Consider the following 18,478-nt stretch of genomic DNA (forward strand, 5'->3'; position numbering starts at 1 on the left):
AGTTACAAACATAGGTTTCTCGTATCTCCAAGAGTTCCCTAAATATTCATCCTAAAAAGTCTATGTTTGTCAACTCCTAAAAAGGTTTTAGGAGAAAAAAAGAAGTTCATGTCTAATAGTTCCTAATATTTGACTTCTAAAAAATCAAATGCTGATCTCATTTTACGTTTTTTTTCTGCAGTCTTCTTTTTTTTTCACGCGAACCTCTTCATCGCCGCGCGTATCCACGCCGCTGCCGCCTGCATCCGTCGTGTTGCCCTAGCTAAGCTGTCGACAACTAGGCAAGCAGGCAACAGCGGCCGACCACCAGGCAAGCAAACAGTACCATGCAAGCAAGCAGGTGGGTAGCAAGCAGGCAAGCAGCAGCCTGCACGCAAGCAAGCAGGCGCTCGTCGTCGCCTCGGTGGCACTTCTGCTTCATCCGGGGCTGCGATGGCTCCATCGTCATCAACTCCACGCCGGGAAACAAGATCGAGAAGGATCAACCCGCTCATCGCCAAGGGCTCCAGGGTGACGCTCGCAGAAGCAGGGGCGGCCTGCAGCAGGAGTAGGGGCGGCTTTCACGGCGGGCTTTTGCCTTTTGCGCCGTGTGCAATGCACCGCCGCGGCGCAAGCGTCCCACTGGCAGCTAGTGGCGCTGAATCGCTGATCGATCGAGAGTTGCTGCCTGCTGGTCCTTTGCGTGAGCATCTGGGAGACGCGCTCGACGATCGTAAAGTCCTCGTCGTCGCGCTTTTGATTCGGCCGGGTTCTGAGCTGGCCAGCCTGGCGGTGGCGGGCGGCCTGCAGACTGCAGCAGCTAGCCCGCTTGGGTCTCTCTCAAGCCACAGGCTCCAGCCAGTGATCTGGCTTCTACTTTCTACAGCCCACCGATCGATCTGTGAATATATATACTAGGAGTACTTTTATCCCCGTCAGCAATCACTGAAAACGGCAGCCACAGGCTTGTGGCGTTCCTCCCGTGGCGCCGCCCGACACCGCCCGACACCTTTCTTTGTCACCTCCTCCGATCCCACTCGTCCCTTCCTTCCTTCCTCGTCTCGCTCTCCCTTGCTAGGCGGTGGAGAGGAGCGATGCTTGTCACCTACTCCTTCTCACACTTCTTCCGCCTCTCATGGCCGCGTCGGCTGCTGCAGCGTACTCGTCGCTGCGGTCGCGGCAGCAATCGCCGCCGCTCTCCCCTTCCCTGGCGTCTACTTCGTCGACAGAGATGGTGACGACAAGCCGGCGGCGCAGCAGGAGCCACCACCGACGCCGTGCGTTGTACGCGAAGGCACCAAGAAGAGGTTCGACGACTCCCCTGGACTGTCCGGCGGCAGGGCGGCCCGCGGCGAGTCGTCGGTCGTGCAGGATGGGGAGAGCGACACGGAGTCGTCGTCCCCGCGGTTCGCCGTCGTGAGCCGGCGCCGCTCGAAGCAGGCGCGCCGGCACGCGCCGCCACCGCCACAGGCGGCGGTGGCGTCGTACGATCCCAAGCAAGAGCAGCCAGCTGCGAGCAGCGTCGGAGACGCGACGCCGGTGGAGGATGTGGCCATTGTTAGGTTTCGTTTTAGGTATATTCATCAGATCGGGATACTTAGCATAGTAGGAATAGATGTTCGGGATCACAGAGAGACAGAGGGAGAGGTGATAGGTTGCAAACCATCAAATGCCGTAGTTGTGGAAGCTCCGGCCGGGGTTTTGACGGACGCCATCTGCGCGCCGGCAGCGACGTTCGGTGGAGAGGGAGTCGGCGCTGTGGTGTCCTCGGCGGCGGCAAGTGCGTCGGGGTGGCGTTGCCGGCGTCGGTGGTGCTTCCCGTCGCTGGCAGCGCCACTTCTCAAGATCGGGTCTAGGGTTAGGATGTCGGTGGGGTGACTGGCGGCGCGGTCAACCTCGTACTGCGAGCCCCGGTCCCCACGTTTCCTTTATAGCGCTGTGCGACGGGGGCCCACCAACCATGTAGGATTAGGCGCCCCCGATCAGGGCGCGAGAACAAGGCCCAGTTAGGCCGTTGGGCCTAACTGGTGGAAGATCAATCCTAACATTCTCCCCCTTGATCTCTCATCTATTCTTCGTTCTTTAATTTCATACTCAAAACTTTTAATTCATATTTTTCTTGCTTCCATCCTATTTCATCACAGATTAGTGCATAGAACTGTCCCATCGTCACAGCAATTAGTGTCATTAGACTAACAACCACAATATACTTCTCCGTTTTGAAATGTAAACTTTCTTTGGGCCCTTCGTATGTTCGGGTATCATAGGCTTTCCCTTAAACCCATGCCGGCCACGTGTTCTCTGAACACGTTGGGTGGTAAACCCTTTGTGAGCGGATCCGCGAGCATTTTCTCTGTACTTATATGCTCAAGATTTATTATATGATCCTGAACTTTATCTTTCACAACATAGTACTTTATGTCAATGTGTTTGGCAGCACCACTTGACCTATTGTTGTGAGCGTACTGTACCGCTGGATTGTTATCACAATACAATCTCAGTGGTTCATTTATATCATCAATCACTTTTAATCTGGGTATGAATTTCTTCAGCCAATTCACCTGCCCCGTTGCCTCATAGCATGCTACAAACTCGGCATACATTGTCGAGGATGTAGTTACGGTTTGTTTGGAGCTTTTCCACGATATAGCCCCTCCTGTGAGAGTAAATACATATCCTGACGTGAATTTTCTTTCGTCTCCCGCATAATCAGAATCTGAATACCCCTCTATCTGCAGAGAATCAGATCTTCTATACGTAAGCACGAGGCCTTTCATACCCTGCAAATAACGCAGGACTTTCTTTACTAATTTCCAATGTTCAATTCCTAAATTCTTTTGATATCTGCCAAGTAAGTCGGTAACAAAAGCTAAGTCAAGGCGTGTACACACTTGAGCATATTGTAAACTTCCAACAGCTGAAGCATACGGTACCGCTTTCATTCGGTCAATTTCATATTGGTTCTTGGGACACTGATGTTCCCCAAATCTATCGCCCTTGACTATAGGAGCAGGTGAAGGACTGCACGCATGCATACTAAATTTCTTTAGGACCTTTTCTATGTATGCCTTTTGCGATAATCCTAGAACCCCTTTTCTCCTGTCTCGGTGAATCTCTATTCCCAAAACGAACGAGGCCTCACCGAGATCTTTCATATCAAAGTTTGAGGACAAGAATTTCTTCGTTTCTATTAGTAGATTGATATCACTGCTAGCAAGCAAGATATCATCCACATACAAAATTAGGAATATGTACTTTCCATTCCTGAACTTTGCATAAACGCAATTGTCCTCAACATTTTCTTCAAACCCAAAACCTTTTATCGTTCTATCAAACTTCAAATACCACTGTCTTAAAGCTTGTTTCAATCCATAGATTGATTTCTTCAGGCGGCATCCCATATTTTCCTTTCCTTTTACGACAAAACCTTTCGGTTGTGCCATATAAACATTTTCTTCCAAATCCCCGTTTAGGAAAGCCGTCTTTACATCCATTTGATGTAACTCCAAATCATAGTGGGCTACAAGTGCCATTATAATTCTGAAGGAATCTTTACATGAGACTGGAGAAAACGTCTCATTGTAATCAATCCCTTCTCTTTGCGTGAAGCCTTTCGCCACAAGTCGCGCTTTAAATCTTTCTATATTCCCTTGGGAGTCATATTTCGTTTTGTAGACCTATTTATAGCCTACTGTTTTGGCTCCTTTAGAAATATTTTCTAAGTCCCAAACTTTATTGGTACTCATTGATTTCAATTCATCTTCCATGGCCTTAAGCCACTTTGATGAGTGGTCGCTTCTCATGGCTTCTTCAAATGAGGTGGGATCATCCCCCATCTGACATTCTTTAGTTTCATAAACTTCATAGTCATCAGTAATAGCTGATCGTCTTATTCTTTGAGACCTTCTAGGTGCCTCCGGCACTTGTTCCACATTGGGCTGTTGTTGTTCTTCCTCATGTGCAACATTTGGTTCTATAGTTTCCTCAAGGATAGGTTCCTCAAGGACAGGTTCCTCATGTTCATTTATTGTCACCACGGGAGAACTTGCAACAGGTGTTGGCACTACAGTGTCCTGCACTGTCGGTGCAACAGCAGCAGGTAGCGTGAAGAATGGTTCTTCAACCATCGGAGTGGGTACATGTACCCGCTTCTCCTGTAGGCTGATTTCTCGTGCTACCACGCTCCCCCTGATCATGTTATCCTCCAAGAACACAGCGTGTCTTGTTTCTACAATCTTCGTATGTCTGTCAGGACAATAGAAGCGATATCCTTTCGATCTTTCTAGATAGCCAATAAAATGGCAGCTGACTGTCTTGGAGTCTAACTTTCCTATGTTTGGGTTAAACACTTTTGCCTCAGCTGAACAGCCCCACACACGCAAATGGTTAAGTGAGGGTTCCCTTCCTGTCCATAATTCATACGGTGTTTTAGGCACCGATTTACTTGGTACTCGATTAAGTATGTGAATGGCGGTTTTCAGTGCCTCCATCCATAAACTAATCGGTAATGTGGAGTAACTCATCATGCTTCTTATCATATCCATTAAGGTACGGTTATGTCTTTCAGCCACTCCATTCTGCTGAGGCTCCCCCGGTGTGGAGTACTGAGCAACTATGCCATTTTCCTGTAGGAACCTTGCAAATGGTCCAGGAATTTGGCCATATGGGGTATGTCGCCCATAGTACTCTCCACCTCGGCCTGATCGTACTATCTTTATTTTCTTATTGTGCTAATTTTCAACTTCAGCTTTAAATATTTTAAATTTATCCAATGCTTCCGATCTTTCTTTAATTGGATAAATATTGCCATAACGAGAGTGGTCGTCTGTGAATGTTATAAACGAGTCATAACCATCCACACTTTTCACAGGAAAATGACCACATATGTCTGTGTGGATTATTTTTAAAATTCCTGTGCTTCGTTTGGCATCTTTCTTAATTTTCTTGACATACTTTCCTTTAATGCAATCAATACATTGTTCTAAATCTGAAAATTCTAAGTGCGGGAGAATTGATTCCTTAACCAATCATTCCATTCTCCTCCTCGAAATATGGCCCAAGCGACAATGCCATAATTTCAAAGAGACAGTTTCAATTCTCTTCCGCTTCTTAGTTACATCCGCAGATGGGGAATCATTCACATTCTCATCACATACATTGTTCGCATTCTCAGCAAGAGATAATAAATAAAGCTTGTCTTGTCGGAAGGCAAGACCAACACATTTATTATTAACCAGTATCTTACACTTGCCATCACCAAAATGGCAATCAATTCCATCATCATCAAGTTTCAAAACACTTATCAAATTTCTACGCAAAGAGGGAACATAAAGTACTTCTTTAAGTCTAAGTACAAAACCATTATTCAATTTTAAAGAAAAAACTCCAATGGCTTCAACATTGGCTTGCACTCCATTTGCAACTTTAATCGTTCTTTCTCCTCTTTGCAAGGTTCTCGTCCCACTTAACCCCTGTAAGGAATTGGCAACATAAGTAGTTGCACCTGAATCAATCCACCAAGTGGATGTATCATAACATAAATACAGGGATTCATCTACAAATGTAATAAATTCATCACCTTTCTTTAGCAGAGATTTCAGGAAGTCTTGACAATCCCTCTTGTAGTGTCCCTTCTTGAAGCAGTGCTTGCACTGATCTTTTTTAGCTCCACCATACTGCTGATTCTCAGAATCCTGGGGTTTCTTTCCCTGTGAATTGGAGGAAGAGGTCTTATCCCACTTAGATTTCCCTTGTGGTTTAGAATTCTTGCTATTAAAGTTCTTTCTTTTGTTATCCTTCACAAAATGAGCAGATTCACCTTGTGAGGACTTTATCTTCTCCTCTTCTTGAGCACACATTGAGATGAGTCTTTCTATGCCCCATCTTTCAGGCTGCATATTATAGTTCACAATAAAGGTGTCATATTCTTTCGGCAAAGAAGCAAAAATCAAATGAATCAGGAAATCCTCCTCATTCAAATTCATTTCTTTTAGCTTAGATGCCGTAGTGTTCATCTTCAAAATGTGCTCTCTTATGCTACCACCAGTGAATTTCTCATTCACAAGCTTCTTAATCAGTGAACTTGTTGTTGCCTTGGTAGACCTAGTAAACTGACTCTTGATTTTCTCAAGATATTCTTTGGCAGTAGCATATTCAGGGATTAAGCCCCTTATCTGATCTTCTATGGTGGCTTTGGCCACCAACAGGCACTTACGGTTGGAGAGAGTCCATTGCCTATGTTCAAGGTCATATTTCATTCTTATTTCAGCATGATCACGCTTTCGAGAAGCAAAATCAGCGTCAGATTCATTGTCACCTCTCACCGGGTCCTCTGGCTCAGTAGGACACGGTGAGGTGATAGCAAAATCGACCTCTCCCAACACAAGTTCCAATTCATACTTCTCCTGCCACACACGGTGATTGGTTCCGTTGAGTGTCGGGATGTTGGCAATGTTCACAATGCATTTGCCTCCTGAAATCACACCAGAGTAAGTAAGAAACATTTATACATAAAATTCCATGCTTTAACTCAACGTTGGTCAAATTAAAACTTATAATTCATCCATGCAAACATTTTACATCACCATTGGGCAGAAGTAAAATTAATGCACAATTTCTCATGGATAAAAAATTATAATATTGTTATTAACAACGTTGGTCAGAAAATAACAGTATCATAATCGCATCAAAATTATCAGAAATTCATTTCTCTTAAAATTAAATTATCCCGTTGGTTCAAATTTAATCAAAGAGACCAATAATTATCATGCACAGCGGAAACATTAATAATCTTTTCATATTATCATTTTCCAGAAGCACTAAAAAATTCATTGTTTTCTGAGCAAAATATTGTTGGATAAAATTTGCACAGAAAATTATGTCAAAATCATTCAAATTCATCAAAATATGCATTTAAAATTACTCCTGGAAAATAATAACAAAATTTCATTTTTCTTCCTTCTTTATTTCAACCCAGCGTGGCCCAAAACGCGCTGAAACAAGCTCGGCCCAGCAGCGCGGCCCGGCCAGCAGCGCGCGCTGCAGCGGCCCAAGACGGCCCAGCGTCCGCGCGTCTCGCCCAGGCCGCAACCTAGGCCTGGGCCGGCAAAGCGTCTCGGCAGCGCACTACCGCCTGGGCCTCGAGTTGGCCCAGCGCATCTCGAGCGTTCGTCTCGATCCGACGGCCAGGCGCACGTTTCGCGCGGATAAAAAACGTCGCAGCGGCCGATGCTCTAGAAACCCTAGCGCATTCTTCTCCTCCCCTTTCTCACTCTTCGCTCTTTCTCAGCCGCAGCGATGACCGCAGCCATCGAGTAGCCACGAGCGAGGAAGGCAGAGGGGGTAGCCATGGCGTGCCTTGGCGCCGTCGCCGGCGCGCGTGCTCCCCAACGGGTGAGCACGCCGCCGTCGAGCGGCCTGGCCACGGCGCTTCCATGGCCGAGCCCGGCGAGCCAGCGCCCCCGGCTCGGCTTCTTCTCCAGCGCCGGCGAAAAAAGCCGGTTCGGCTCTTCTTCTTCTGCGCCAGTGAAGGTTCATCCGACGAACCCTAACCCTAATTTTTTTCCCTTTCTGATTTTGAGTTTGTTCTTTTCGGTTTTATCCGAATGGGAAAAACTAGGGTTAGGGTTAGGGTTCGTTCTTGCCGATTCAATTTCTTTGCTTTTTATTTCTTTCTTTTCGTTCATCCGAATGGAAAACTGGGATTAGGGTTAGGGTTCGACCCTTCTTTCTTTCTTCTTCCCCTTTTCCCTCTTTCGGATTTGCGTCTAGGGTTCTCGGAATCCGACCCTCCCCTTTTCCCTTCTTCAATCCCTTCTTCAGATTTGATTTTGGGGAATTAGGGTTAGGTCTTAGGGTTCGGTTTTCTATTTTCTTTCCCGATCCGCATCAGATCGGTCAGATTCACTTCCCTGATCTGATTTCTTGTCGAACCATGGCTCCGGTACCATTGTTAGGTTTCGTTTTAGGTATATTCATCAGATCGGGATACTTAGCATAGTAGGAATAGATGTTCGGGATCACAGAGAGAGAGAGAGAGAGAGAGGTGATAGGTTGCAAACCATCAAATGCCGTAGTTGTCGAAGCTCCGACCGGGGTTTCGTTGACGGACGCCATCTGCGCGTCGGCAGCGACGTTCGGTGGAGAGGGAGTCGGCGCTGTGGCGTCCTCGGCGACGGCGAGTGCGTCGGGGTGGCGTTGCCGGCGTCGGTGGTGCTTCCCGTCGCTGGCAGCGCCCCTTCTCAAGATCGGGTCTAGGGTTAGGATGTCGGTGGGGTGACTGGCGGCGCGGTCAACCTCGTACTACGAGCCCCGGCCCCCACCTTTCCTTTATAGCGCTGTGCGACGGGGGCCCACCAACCATGTAGGGTTGGGCGCCCCCGATCAGGGCTCGAGAACAAGCCCAGTTAGGCCGTTGGGCCTAACTGGTGGGAGATCAATCTTAACAGCCATGTCCCTCGTGATGCTGTCTCGGGACTCATGGACGCGGTCCAGCAGATCCGCCCGGGGCGGCCCGACGAGCTCGGAGGCGGCCGAGCAGAACAAAGACGACGACGACGGCACCGTCCGCTCGTTTGTCGTCGCCGGCGCGGACGACGGCGCCGATCATCATGAGCACGACGACGACGTCGCGTGCCCGCCGCGCGGCGGCAGACACCACCAGTGCGCCGTGTGCAGGAAGGTGTTCCGGTCGTACCTGGCGCTCGGCGGCCACCGCGCCAGCATCAAGAAAGGCAAGGGCGGGTGCGTGCCGGTGGCAGTGCCTCAACCTGCTCTCCACGCGTGGCTTTGGCCGCGTAAAGTTACGCGGACGGAGTAAGAATTTATCAGGTCGTAAAAGATTAGGAGTAAATATTAGGAGTTGTTGGAGACGGTTTTTTTCTCATCTTTCTAAAAAAAATAAGGATCAGAAAGATGTTTAGGGTTCAACAAGAAGCGTTCGAAAGGGGTGGGGTCAGAGCAGAAGTAAAAATTGTGGTCACGAACTCACGATGACTGTTCGGCAACGTGGCAAAACTATCCGTGTGGCCAGAGCGGGAAAAAAAATCTGCGGTCACGATGGCTGCTCGGGAACGTGGCTGCGGAAAGCCGCGTAAACATTGGTCACGGTCATCGTGGGCTCTATGAACATGGAAACGACAGATCGTGTGCGTCGGTTTCGATGTATGAGGCCCTTGGTCCGCGTCGAAAAGAGAACAGCCTACAACCGCCCACAGCGCAGCCCATAAACGGCCCTGCCGGGTGGCCTTTTCGCGAGGCACGCACGGCAGGACGCTTGATGGTCCAAGAAGGCCGAACGGTGCCTGAGCGGCCCGCGCGCCATCGGACCTCTCCAGCGGGCAGCGGCGGCCCGTGGAGCCCATTCCTTGGTTCCGCGCGTGTTGGTTCCGTTTTGGTTTCTGGCGCACGGAGCGTTCCGTTCCGTTTTATACGTGGGATGGGAAGCTGAGATCGGTGCCTGTGCCTCGCGTGCTTGCTGGCTTCGCTGGAGCTGGAGTTTTCAAGGCTTCCAAACAGCCTAGTACATGGGTGGTCGCCTCGGCGGGTGTCCGTGTCTGGGCCGGGTGCGGAGCGGATCGTGCGCCGAGCGCAGACGGCAGATCAGCTAGCGTGCGCGTGTTCGCCCCCGAGGCTGAGCGACGCCGGGGATGTGATGTGGTCTTCTGGACGAGTTTCGGGTTTTGACAGCCATGTTAACTATCCAGCGGATTGAACACGAGCCGCAGGCCAGCACACGTCAGGATTCAGGAACGGCCGTCGGCACCAAATCAAATGCACCAGGGACAGGAGTGCGTACGCGCTGGGATTATACCAAACCATGTGCTTAAGACGAGCTTAATGACGAGTGGCAATGTGCAATGATATGGGTGCCTGACCACCTGGGAAGAAGGAAGGAGAGGCCGGACTCCCCCCAGTCCAGCTCCAATGCTCAATCCATCTCACGGTCTAGTTGTATACCAAGTTGGCACGTACCGTTCCACCAACAAAGACAATCCTTCCAGGCTCTCACTTCACCACCGAACAAATATTCTCCTCCGGATACGCTAGCAAGCCGCACCGCCATTACTCTATGCGCCGAGGCGAGGCACCTTCAGCCTGTTCGTTTGGCTGTGGTTTGTCGTAAACGATCGTAAATTTTCAGCCGGAACAGTATTTTTCTCTCACACAAACCAACCAGCATTACTTCTTCACGAACCAGCAACGATACGAACCAGCCAACCGAACAGGAGGTCGGAGCGCTCACAACCATCCGATAGTGTTTGTACGTATGTTTTTTTTTTGAAACATTGGAAGGAGCTCTGCCATATCATACAAGAAGGGAGCAAACACAAGTTTTACATTGTTTTGTTACATGAATAACCAACACCCGAAAACATAGAATAAGGGTGAGCCACTTCATTATGGAACTTCTGGCCGCCCGCACGCACCCTTCATTAGCCCCAATTCTTCCTTGATTAAACCCAGGACTTGCACAGGTGATCTCGCTTCTTCCTGGAAAGTCCTTCTATTTCGTTCCTTCTAGACATTCCAAGCCGTGTACATGAGTATCGTCGTCGTTGATCTCTGCTGTGTTGAGGACTGCCCTTGAAGTGTTTTTCCCCCCCACCATTCATGCACAGATTGCACATCCAACGTTGGTAGTCCTCCGATAGAGTCGCCAATCCAGTTTTGTACGTACGTTTAACCGACGAGGGCCGGGCCGGGGCGGGCTGCTCCTTCCATTACCAATTATTCATCAATTTGTAGCAATGCAAAAAGCATTATGCTTTTGCATGTGGGATTGTACTAGTACGTGGTGCGTAAGAATGTGCCAGCCTGCAGCTGCAAAATTAATCCAATAATCCTGCACAATAATCCTTGGTTTGGCTGCGGCAACTAGCCTGTACTATTATTCTTCCCGTTGTTATTACGGATGATAAACGAAAACATTTTCCTCCATGTACGGCACATTACTTTCACCGAAACTCGAATAATTTCCAGAGAGGAGCAATAATATCGAAACACCCATCGCTCAACTATACTGTACAGGATGCTTGAGTAATTGAGTTGAGCGAGTATCTAAAACTGCATATTGCTTCCAGTGCCATTTGGCTTAACAATAACCTAAACAAGTGAACCGCAGAGAAGCAGAGAGTGGGAGAAACGATAATGCCACAATAATGGCTTAATAATCCACCCTTCCAATGTTTTTTTTTAAATATTCCTCCCTTCCAAGAGAATTTCAGAAGCTTCAAAGCGAGGGGAACTTGCTTCACATGGCCCCCATCTTAGCCCCACGCTGTCCCTTGGCTTCGGAGAATTAACAAAGGTGGTGGAGAAACGAGCGCAACCACCATATGGATGTGGAGGCCATGTGTGCCTGCATGTGGGCTAGCGAAGCGGCGGTAACCGAGTTGGAAGGGAGGGAGGCTAATCGCATGCACTTGCAGTTGGTGGCCGCATCTTGCATGATTGTGTGTGTTCAAGCTAGCATGCAGCATGGGTCAGGTACCTTCTTGCCGCCTCCATCTTTCCCTGCCCCTTTCTTGCTTATAGTTGTAGGCACGTAGTCATGCAGGAGATGCAGGAGATGCAGCCATGTAGGCATGTAGTACTACTAGTGCTACCACAGTACTGCAACGAAACAAAACTAGCTGGAGCTTTCGTCAAGTGTCACGTCCAAACCTGAGGACGAATACGGCGAACCGTTCGGCAGGCACCAACATGCGTGAACAGTGGAGCGCATGCAGAACGGAAAAACAAAAGGTTAGGTTCGGCTTACCCTATATTCGGTTTGTTCGACTTCTTTTTTCAATCAGAATAGTATTTTTCTCTCACAACAATTCAGCCGAAATAGTATTTTTCAGTCAGTTTCAGCCACATTTCAGACCAGCGAACGGGGCCTTTAGTGCTGCCGCTTCATCTGCCAGGCTCATGCTACGCAGCTACGGTCGGGAGAATGTGCATGGTATACCTCACTATCACGTCACCTACACGCCAAGGATAATGAGTCAAGAAATTGTGCAGTATATATACAAAAATATAATCGGAGATTCAAGCCCTATATATGCGTTGTATAGCAATGAACTACCACAAAATCGGCAAACGCTGCCGGTTTTCAAAAGCCCATCGTCACTCGAGTAGGTTGTCGGTAGTGATAGACACATGATTCCACCGTCAATACTACAACTAGCGGTGATTGGCACAAATAAAACAATCAGATCTGCTCGCTAGCCACTGCTGCCGCTCCAGCGCTCGCCGGCAATGCGATGCGATGCGCGGAGAGAGTGAAAGATTCAACATATCACGGATCAATTCATCCACGTCATTGAGAGAAAGAGAGGGAGATTCAACACATCATAGATCAATTCATCACATCACACATAGATGGAGAGAAAACACATCACAAAATAATTCATCACATGTCACACATCACAGATGGATTCACCACATTACATAGAAGGAGAGAGACTCAACACATTAGAGATCGATTCATCCACACACCATCTTGTCACATATGTTGTCCGCGCCCCACCATGCCGGGAAGCTCTGCTTGCGCCCATATGCACCGCGCGTCGATTGGGGAGCTTTGCCCCGTGCCCCTCTGCCCATGCCCCTGCACACAGGCTAGGGAGGCCACCGGCCAGGGAGCTCTGCCTTGCGCCCCCCGCATTGGCTGGGGAGGTCACGCTAGAGTGAGGAAAGGGGAGGAGGAGAGAGAGGAGCAGAGGTGGGGAGAACGAGAACGAGATCAAGGGAGGGGATGAAGAGCAGGAGGAGGAGAGAGAGCCTTGTGCGGACGTGAAAGCTACGCGAATTAAACACATCGAAATAAAAGTTTGGATCCATGGATAATCGAATCACTGTCAATTGGTAACACATAACGACAATAATACCTATCTGTCGGTGTTTTGTCAACCAACAAATGAATTTATACGCGTGTCGCGCTGCTCTAGGAAGACAATGGTAGCATCCAAAGACACAAGGAATTATACTGGTTCAGGCCAGAGCCCTACGTCTAGTCTCAGAGAAGATCGAGTGTGTGATCCTCGGTTGAATGTGTTAGCGTTGTAGGATCACTAGGATCATAGATCTAGCCAGTAGAGTGATTCTATACGGGATAAAGGACGCAGTTCATCCTAATACATGTAGAACAAGAGAGACAGAGAGGGAAGGGAGAAGGTGTTGAACCTGACACCACAGAGGGGGAGGGTTCAGAGGATGCCATCACGTTCGTTGGTGTAGTCTGCGCATGGGGCAGTGACGGTCGGTGAAGAGGGCGATGAAGACGTCGACGTCGATGGAGCGGGCGGCGCGGCTGGTGGCTTCCCATCACTGGCTGCGCCCCTCTCTGATCGAATTAGGGTTTAGGTGTCGGTGGGGAGCTCGGCTCAGGCGAACCTCATGACTTGAGCCGCCAGCCCCCACCTCTATTTATTGTGCAGTGTGACAGGGGCCCTCCAGCCATAGTGGGCTGGGCGCCCCCGATCAGAGCGCGGATCAAAGGCCCAACTGGGCTGTTGGGCCCAGTTATGATTAGAGATCAATCTAACAATCTCCCCCTTGATCTCCTTCCATCTTTCATTTTCATATCATTTATTTTTGTTCATTCCATTATAGATTAGTGCATAGAGCATGTCTCATCGTCACGGTCCATTGCCGATAGATTTAACAGCTACGATACACCACTTTGTTCTAAAATAGGTACTTATCTTTGGGCCTTCTTTTGTCCAGGAATTATAGGCTTTCCCTTAAACCTATGCCGGCAACATGTTCTCTTAACACGTTGGGTGGTAAGCCTTTTGTAAGCGGATCCGCGAGCATCTTTTCAGTCCTTATGTGCTCAAGACTTATGACATGATCCCAGACTTTATCTTTCACAACATAATACTTTATGTCAATGTATTTGGCAGCACCACTTGACTTATTGTTGTGAGCATACTGTACTGCCGGATTATTATCGCAGTATAACTTAAGTGGTCTATAGATGTCGTCAACCACCTTCAAACCGGGTATGAACTTCTTTAGCCAGTTCACCTACCCCATTGCCTCATAACACGCTACAAACTCAACATACATTGTGGACGATGTAGTGACGGTTTGCTTTGAGCTGTTTCATGAAATAGCTCCCCCTGCGAGAGTGAATACATATCCAGACGTGGATTTTCTATCATCTCCCGCATAATCAGAATCTGAATATCCCACTATATGGAGTGAATCAGATCTTCTATACGTCATCATAAGGCCTTTCGTTCCTTACAAATAACGCAAGACTTTCTTTACTAATTTCCAGTGTTCTGTTCCAGGATTGCTCTAGAATCTGCCAAGTAACCCGGTAACAAATGCCAAGTCAGGGCACGTACACACTTGAGCATATTGCAAGCTTCCGACAGCTGAAGCATATGGAACCACTTTCATTTGATCAATCTCATATTGGTTCCTGGGGCATTGAAAATCCCCATATCTGTCGCCCTTGACTATAGGAGCAGGTGAGGGACTATATTTGTGCATACTGAATTTCTTTAAGATTCTTTCTATGTATGCCTTTTGTGACAATCCTAATACCCCTTTACTTCTATCTCGGTGAATCTTGATCCCTAGAATGAACGAGGCTTCACCAAGATCTTTCATATCAAATTTTGAGGACAAAAACTTCTTTGTCTCCAGTAGTAGACTGACATCACTACTAGCGAGTAAGATGTCGTCCACATACAGGACAAGGAAGATAAACTTTCCATTCTTAAACTTTGCATAGACACAATTGTCTTCAACATTCTCTTTAAACCCAAAATTCCTTATTGTCTGATCAAACTTCAAGTACCACTGTCTTGAAGCTTGTTTTAATCCATAAATGGATTTCTTTAGGCGGCATCCCATTCGATCTTTTTCTTCCATGACAAAACCTTTCGGTTGTGCCATGTAAACATTTTCCTCCAAGTCTCCGTTGAGAAATGCCGTCTTTACATCCATCTGATGTAATTCTAAATCGTAATGTGCCACTAATGCCATTATAATTCTGAAGGAATCCTTACATGAGACTGGAGAAAAGGTCTCATTGTAATCAATCCCTTCTCTTTGCGTAAAGACTTTTGCCACAAGTCGCGCTTTATATCTCTCTATATTCCCTTGAGAGTCAAGTTTTGTTTTGTAGACCTATTTACAACCTACTGTTTTGGCTCCTTTAGGAATTATTTCCAAGTCTCAAACTTTATTGGCATTCATATATTTCATTTCATCTTCCATGGCCTCAAGCCACTTTGATGAATGATCACTTCTCATGGCTTCTTCAAATGAGGTGGGATCATCCTCCATGTGAAATTCCTTAGTATTATATACTTCATAGTCAGCAGGAATAGCTGATCTTCTAACTCTTTGAGACCTTTGAGGGGCCTCTAGATTTGGCATATCTTCTGTTTGAGGCTGTTGTTGCTCCCCCTCATGTGTGGCAATAGGTTCTATAGGATCCTGAAGAACAGGTTCCTCATCGTCATTCATTGTTGTCACAGGTGGAATAACAACAGGTGCTAGCACCACAGTATCTTGCATTGTCGGTGCAGCGACAACAGGTAGTAAGAAAAATGGCTCATGAATCATCGGAGTGGGCGCATACACCGCTTCTTTTCAAGGTCAATTTCTCGAGCCACCATGCTCCCCCTCATCATTTCATCCTCTAGGAAGACACCGTGTCTCGTTTCCACAAACTTTGTATGTCTGTCTGGACAGTAGAAACGAAAACCTTTTGACTTTTCTGGGTAGCCAATGAAATGGCAACTTACTGTTTTGGGATCTAGCTTCCCAATGTTTGGGTTAAATACTTTAGCCTCAGCAGGACTCCCCCCCACACATAAGTGGTTTAGTGAGGGTACTCTTTCTGTCCACAACTCATACGGTGTTTTGGGCATCGACTTACTTGGTACTCTATTGAGAATTTGAATGGCGGTTTTTAACGCCTCCATCCACAGGCTCAACGGTAAGGTAGAGTAACTTATCATACTACGCACCATATCTATCAAGGTATGATTATGTCTTTCAGCTACTCCATTCTGCGGAGGTTCGCCTGGTGTAGAATACTGGGCTACTATGCCATTCTCCTGTAAGAACCTTGCAAAGGGTCCAGGAACTTGGCCATATGGGGTATGCTGACTGTAGTACTCCCTCCACGGTCGGACCTGACTATCTTAATCTTTAAATTGTGTTGGTTTTGAACTTCTGCCTTAAATATCTTAAATTTATTCAATGCTTCTATTCTTTCTTTGATTGGATAAATGTAGCCATAACAGGAGTAATCATCTGTGAATGTTATGAACGAATCATAACCATCCACACTCTTTACAGGAAACGGACCACAGATATCTGTGTGAATAATCTGTAAAATTCCTGCGCTTCGTTTGACATCTTTCTTAATTTTCTTTACATACTTTCCTTTAATGTATTCTCTGCATTGTTCTAAATCTAAGAGCTCTAACGGAGAAAGAATATTATTCTTAACTAGTCTTTCTATTCTCCCCCTCAAAATATGGCCTAAACGACAGTGCCATAATTTTGACAATGCATCGTGAGCTCTCTTTTGTTTTCTGTTTACATCCGCAGACGAGGATACATTCACATTGTCGCACGCAACGTTCTCATCATCGCATACAACATTCACATCATCACGTAGTGATAACAGATAAAGCTCATTTTATAAGATATCAAGACCAACGCATGCATTATTAAATGTTATCTTACATTTGCCATTTCCAAAATGACAATCATATCCATCATTGTCCAAGCATGAAACACTAATCAAGTTTCTCTGTAACAAGAGAACATAAAGAACATTTCTAAGTATAAGTGTAAAGCCATCAGCAAGCTGTCGAGAAAGATCGCCAACAACTTCAACATCTGCTTGGACTCCATTTGCAACTTTAACATGTCTTTTGCTTCTTTGCGTAGTCCTCGTCGAACGGAACCCCTATAAAGAATTAGCAATATGAACAGTTGCACCTGAGTCAATCCACTAAGTAGATTTTGAATACTGTATGTACAGGGATTCATTTATGAACGTAATAATGTTCTCACCTTTCTTTGCCATGATCATCTTTAAGTAATCGAGACAATCTTTCTTATAATGTCCCATCTTCTTACAATAGAGACACTAGTCTTTCTCTACTGTGAACTTGTTCTGCTGAGGCTAATGCAGTATGGGACCCTTTCCCTTTGACTTTGAGGAGAAATTAGTATTATTATTCTTTTTCTTATTGTCTTTCAGATAATTGATAGAGCCACCATTGACAGCTTTTATTCTCTCCTCCTCTTGCACACACATAGCCATGAGCATCTCCATGTCCCATTTTTCGGGCTGTATATTGTAGTTGACAACAAAAGTGTCAAACTCTTTTGGCAAGGAAGCAAAAATCAGATGGATAAGGAACTCTTCCTTGAGAGCCAGATCCATTGGTTTTAGCTTGGATGCCAAATTGCTCATCCTTAATATGTGCTCTCTTATGCCACTATTACCTGAGTACCTCTCTGTCACCAGCTACTTTATCAGCTGGGTAGCATAGGTCTTTGAAGAGCCAGTGAACTAACTCTTTATTCTTTTGAGGTACTCGGTGACGGTGTCACACTCTGGGATTGAGCCTACAATTGCAGGCTCAATCGTGTTCTTTATCACAGCCAAACATTTCTTTTTGACAGTGACCCACTTCCTATGCTCAAGGTCATAGGACATTCTTTGGGATGCAAAATCCCTCTCTTTGGTTGCCTAAGCGGCATCAGCCTCGTTTGTCTCCCTCACCGGTGCCACTGGTTCAGTAGGACATGGTGAGGTAACTACCCAGTCCACCTCAGCCAAGATGAAGGCCAGGTCAATCTTTTTCTTCCACTCTGTATAGTTATCACCTTTGAGAGTGGGAATCTCTTTGATACAACCTATCAAGTTGTATCCGCATGAAAACACAATTCATATAGAGTGAGAACATAAATAATAACAATAACAATTGCATGCATTAGTTTCAACGTTGGTCAAAATTAAAACATACAATTGTCCTCTACACTAATTCTACATCACCGTTGGACAGAAATAGAATTAATGCAAGACAAAACATCATAATATTACCATTAATGAACGTTGGTCAGAATAATAACAATATTATAATCAATCAAAACATATCCATTTTCAAAATTAAATTCTCCCGTTGGTTCGAATTTAATAATAAAAATAACATCTTTAAATACGCAGCAGAAAAATAATCTCAATTTAGTGAATTTTACCCACAGGAAAATTCTCTTTTCTATTTTCTTTAAGCCATTTATCCATTTTCTAGGAAATAAACATTTACTGGAAAAAGAAAAAATAAAAAACTAATTCAATTCATCACTGTTCATTCGGCCCAGCCAGGAATTCAGCCCGACCTGCCTCTCTTCCACGCGCGCTGCCCGCACCCAGGCCGCAACCTAGGCCTGGGCCGGCAAAGCCGCGCGGCCACGCGCGCCCGCCTGGGCCGCGAGTCGGCCCGATCGACCGACGCCGTCCGTT

General features: G+C 46.7%; 1 protein-coding gene across 1 annotated transcript; it reads left to right on the forward strand.

Annotated features, from left to right (window-relative positions):
- Positions 1-8,428: 8,428 nt before the first annotated feature.
- Positions 8,429-8,797, forward strand: LOC136469435 (zinc finger protein ZAT4-like). Its single transcript, XM_066467633.1, has one exon. The coding sequence runs from the start codon at positions 8,429-8,431 to the stop codon at positions 8,795-8,797; it is 369 nt and encodes a 122-aa protein (XP_066323730.1).
- The last annotated feature ends 9,681 nt before the right edge of the window (positions 8,798-18,478 follow it).

The sequence above is a fragment of the Miscanthus floridulus genome, chromosome 1 (assembly GCF_019320115.1).
Source record: "Miscanthus floridulus cultivar M001 chromosome 1, ASM1932011v1, whole genome shotgun sequence".
In the NCBI taxonomy this organism is placed as follows: domain Eukaryota; kingdom Viridiplantae; phylum Streptophyta; class Magnoliopsida; order Poales; family Poaceae; genus Miscanthus; species Miscanthus floridulus.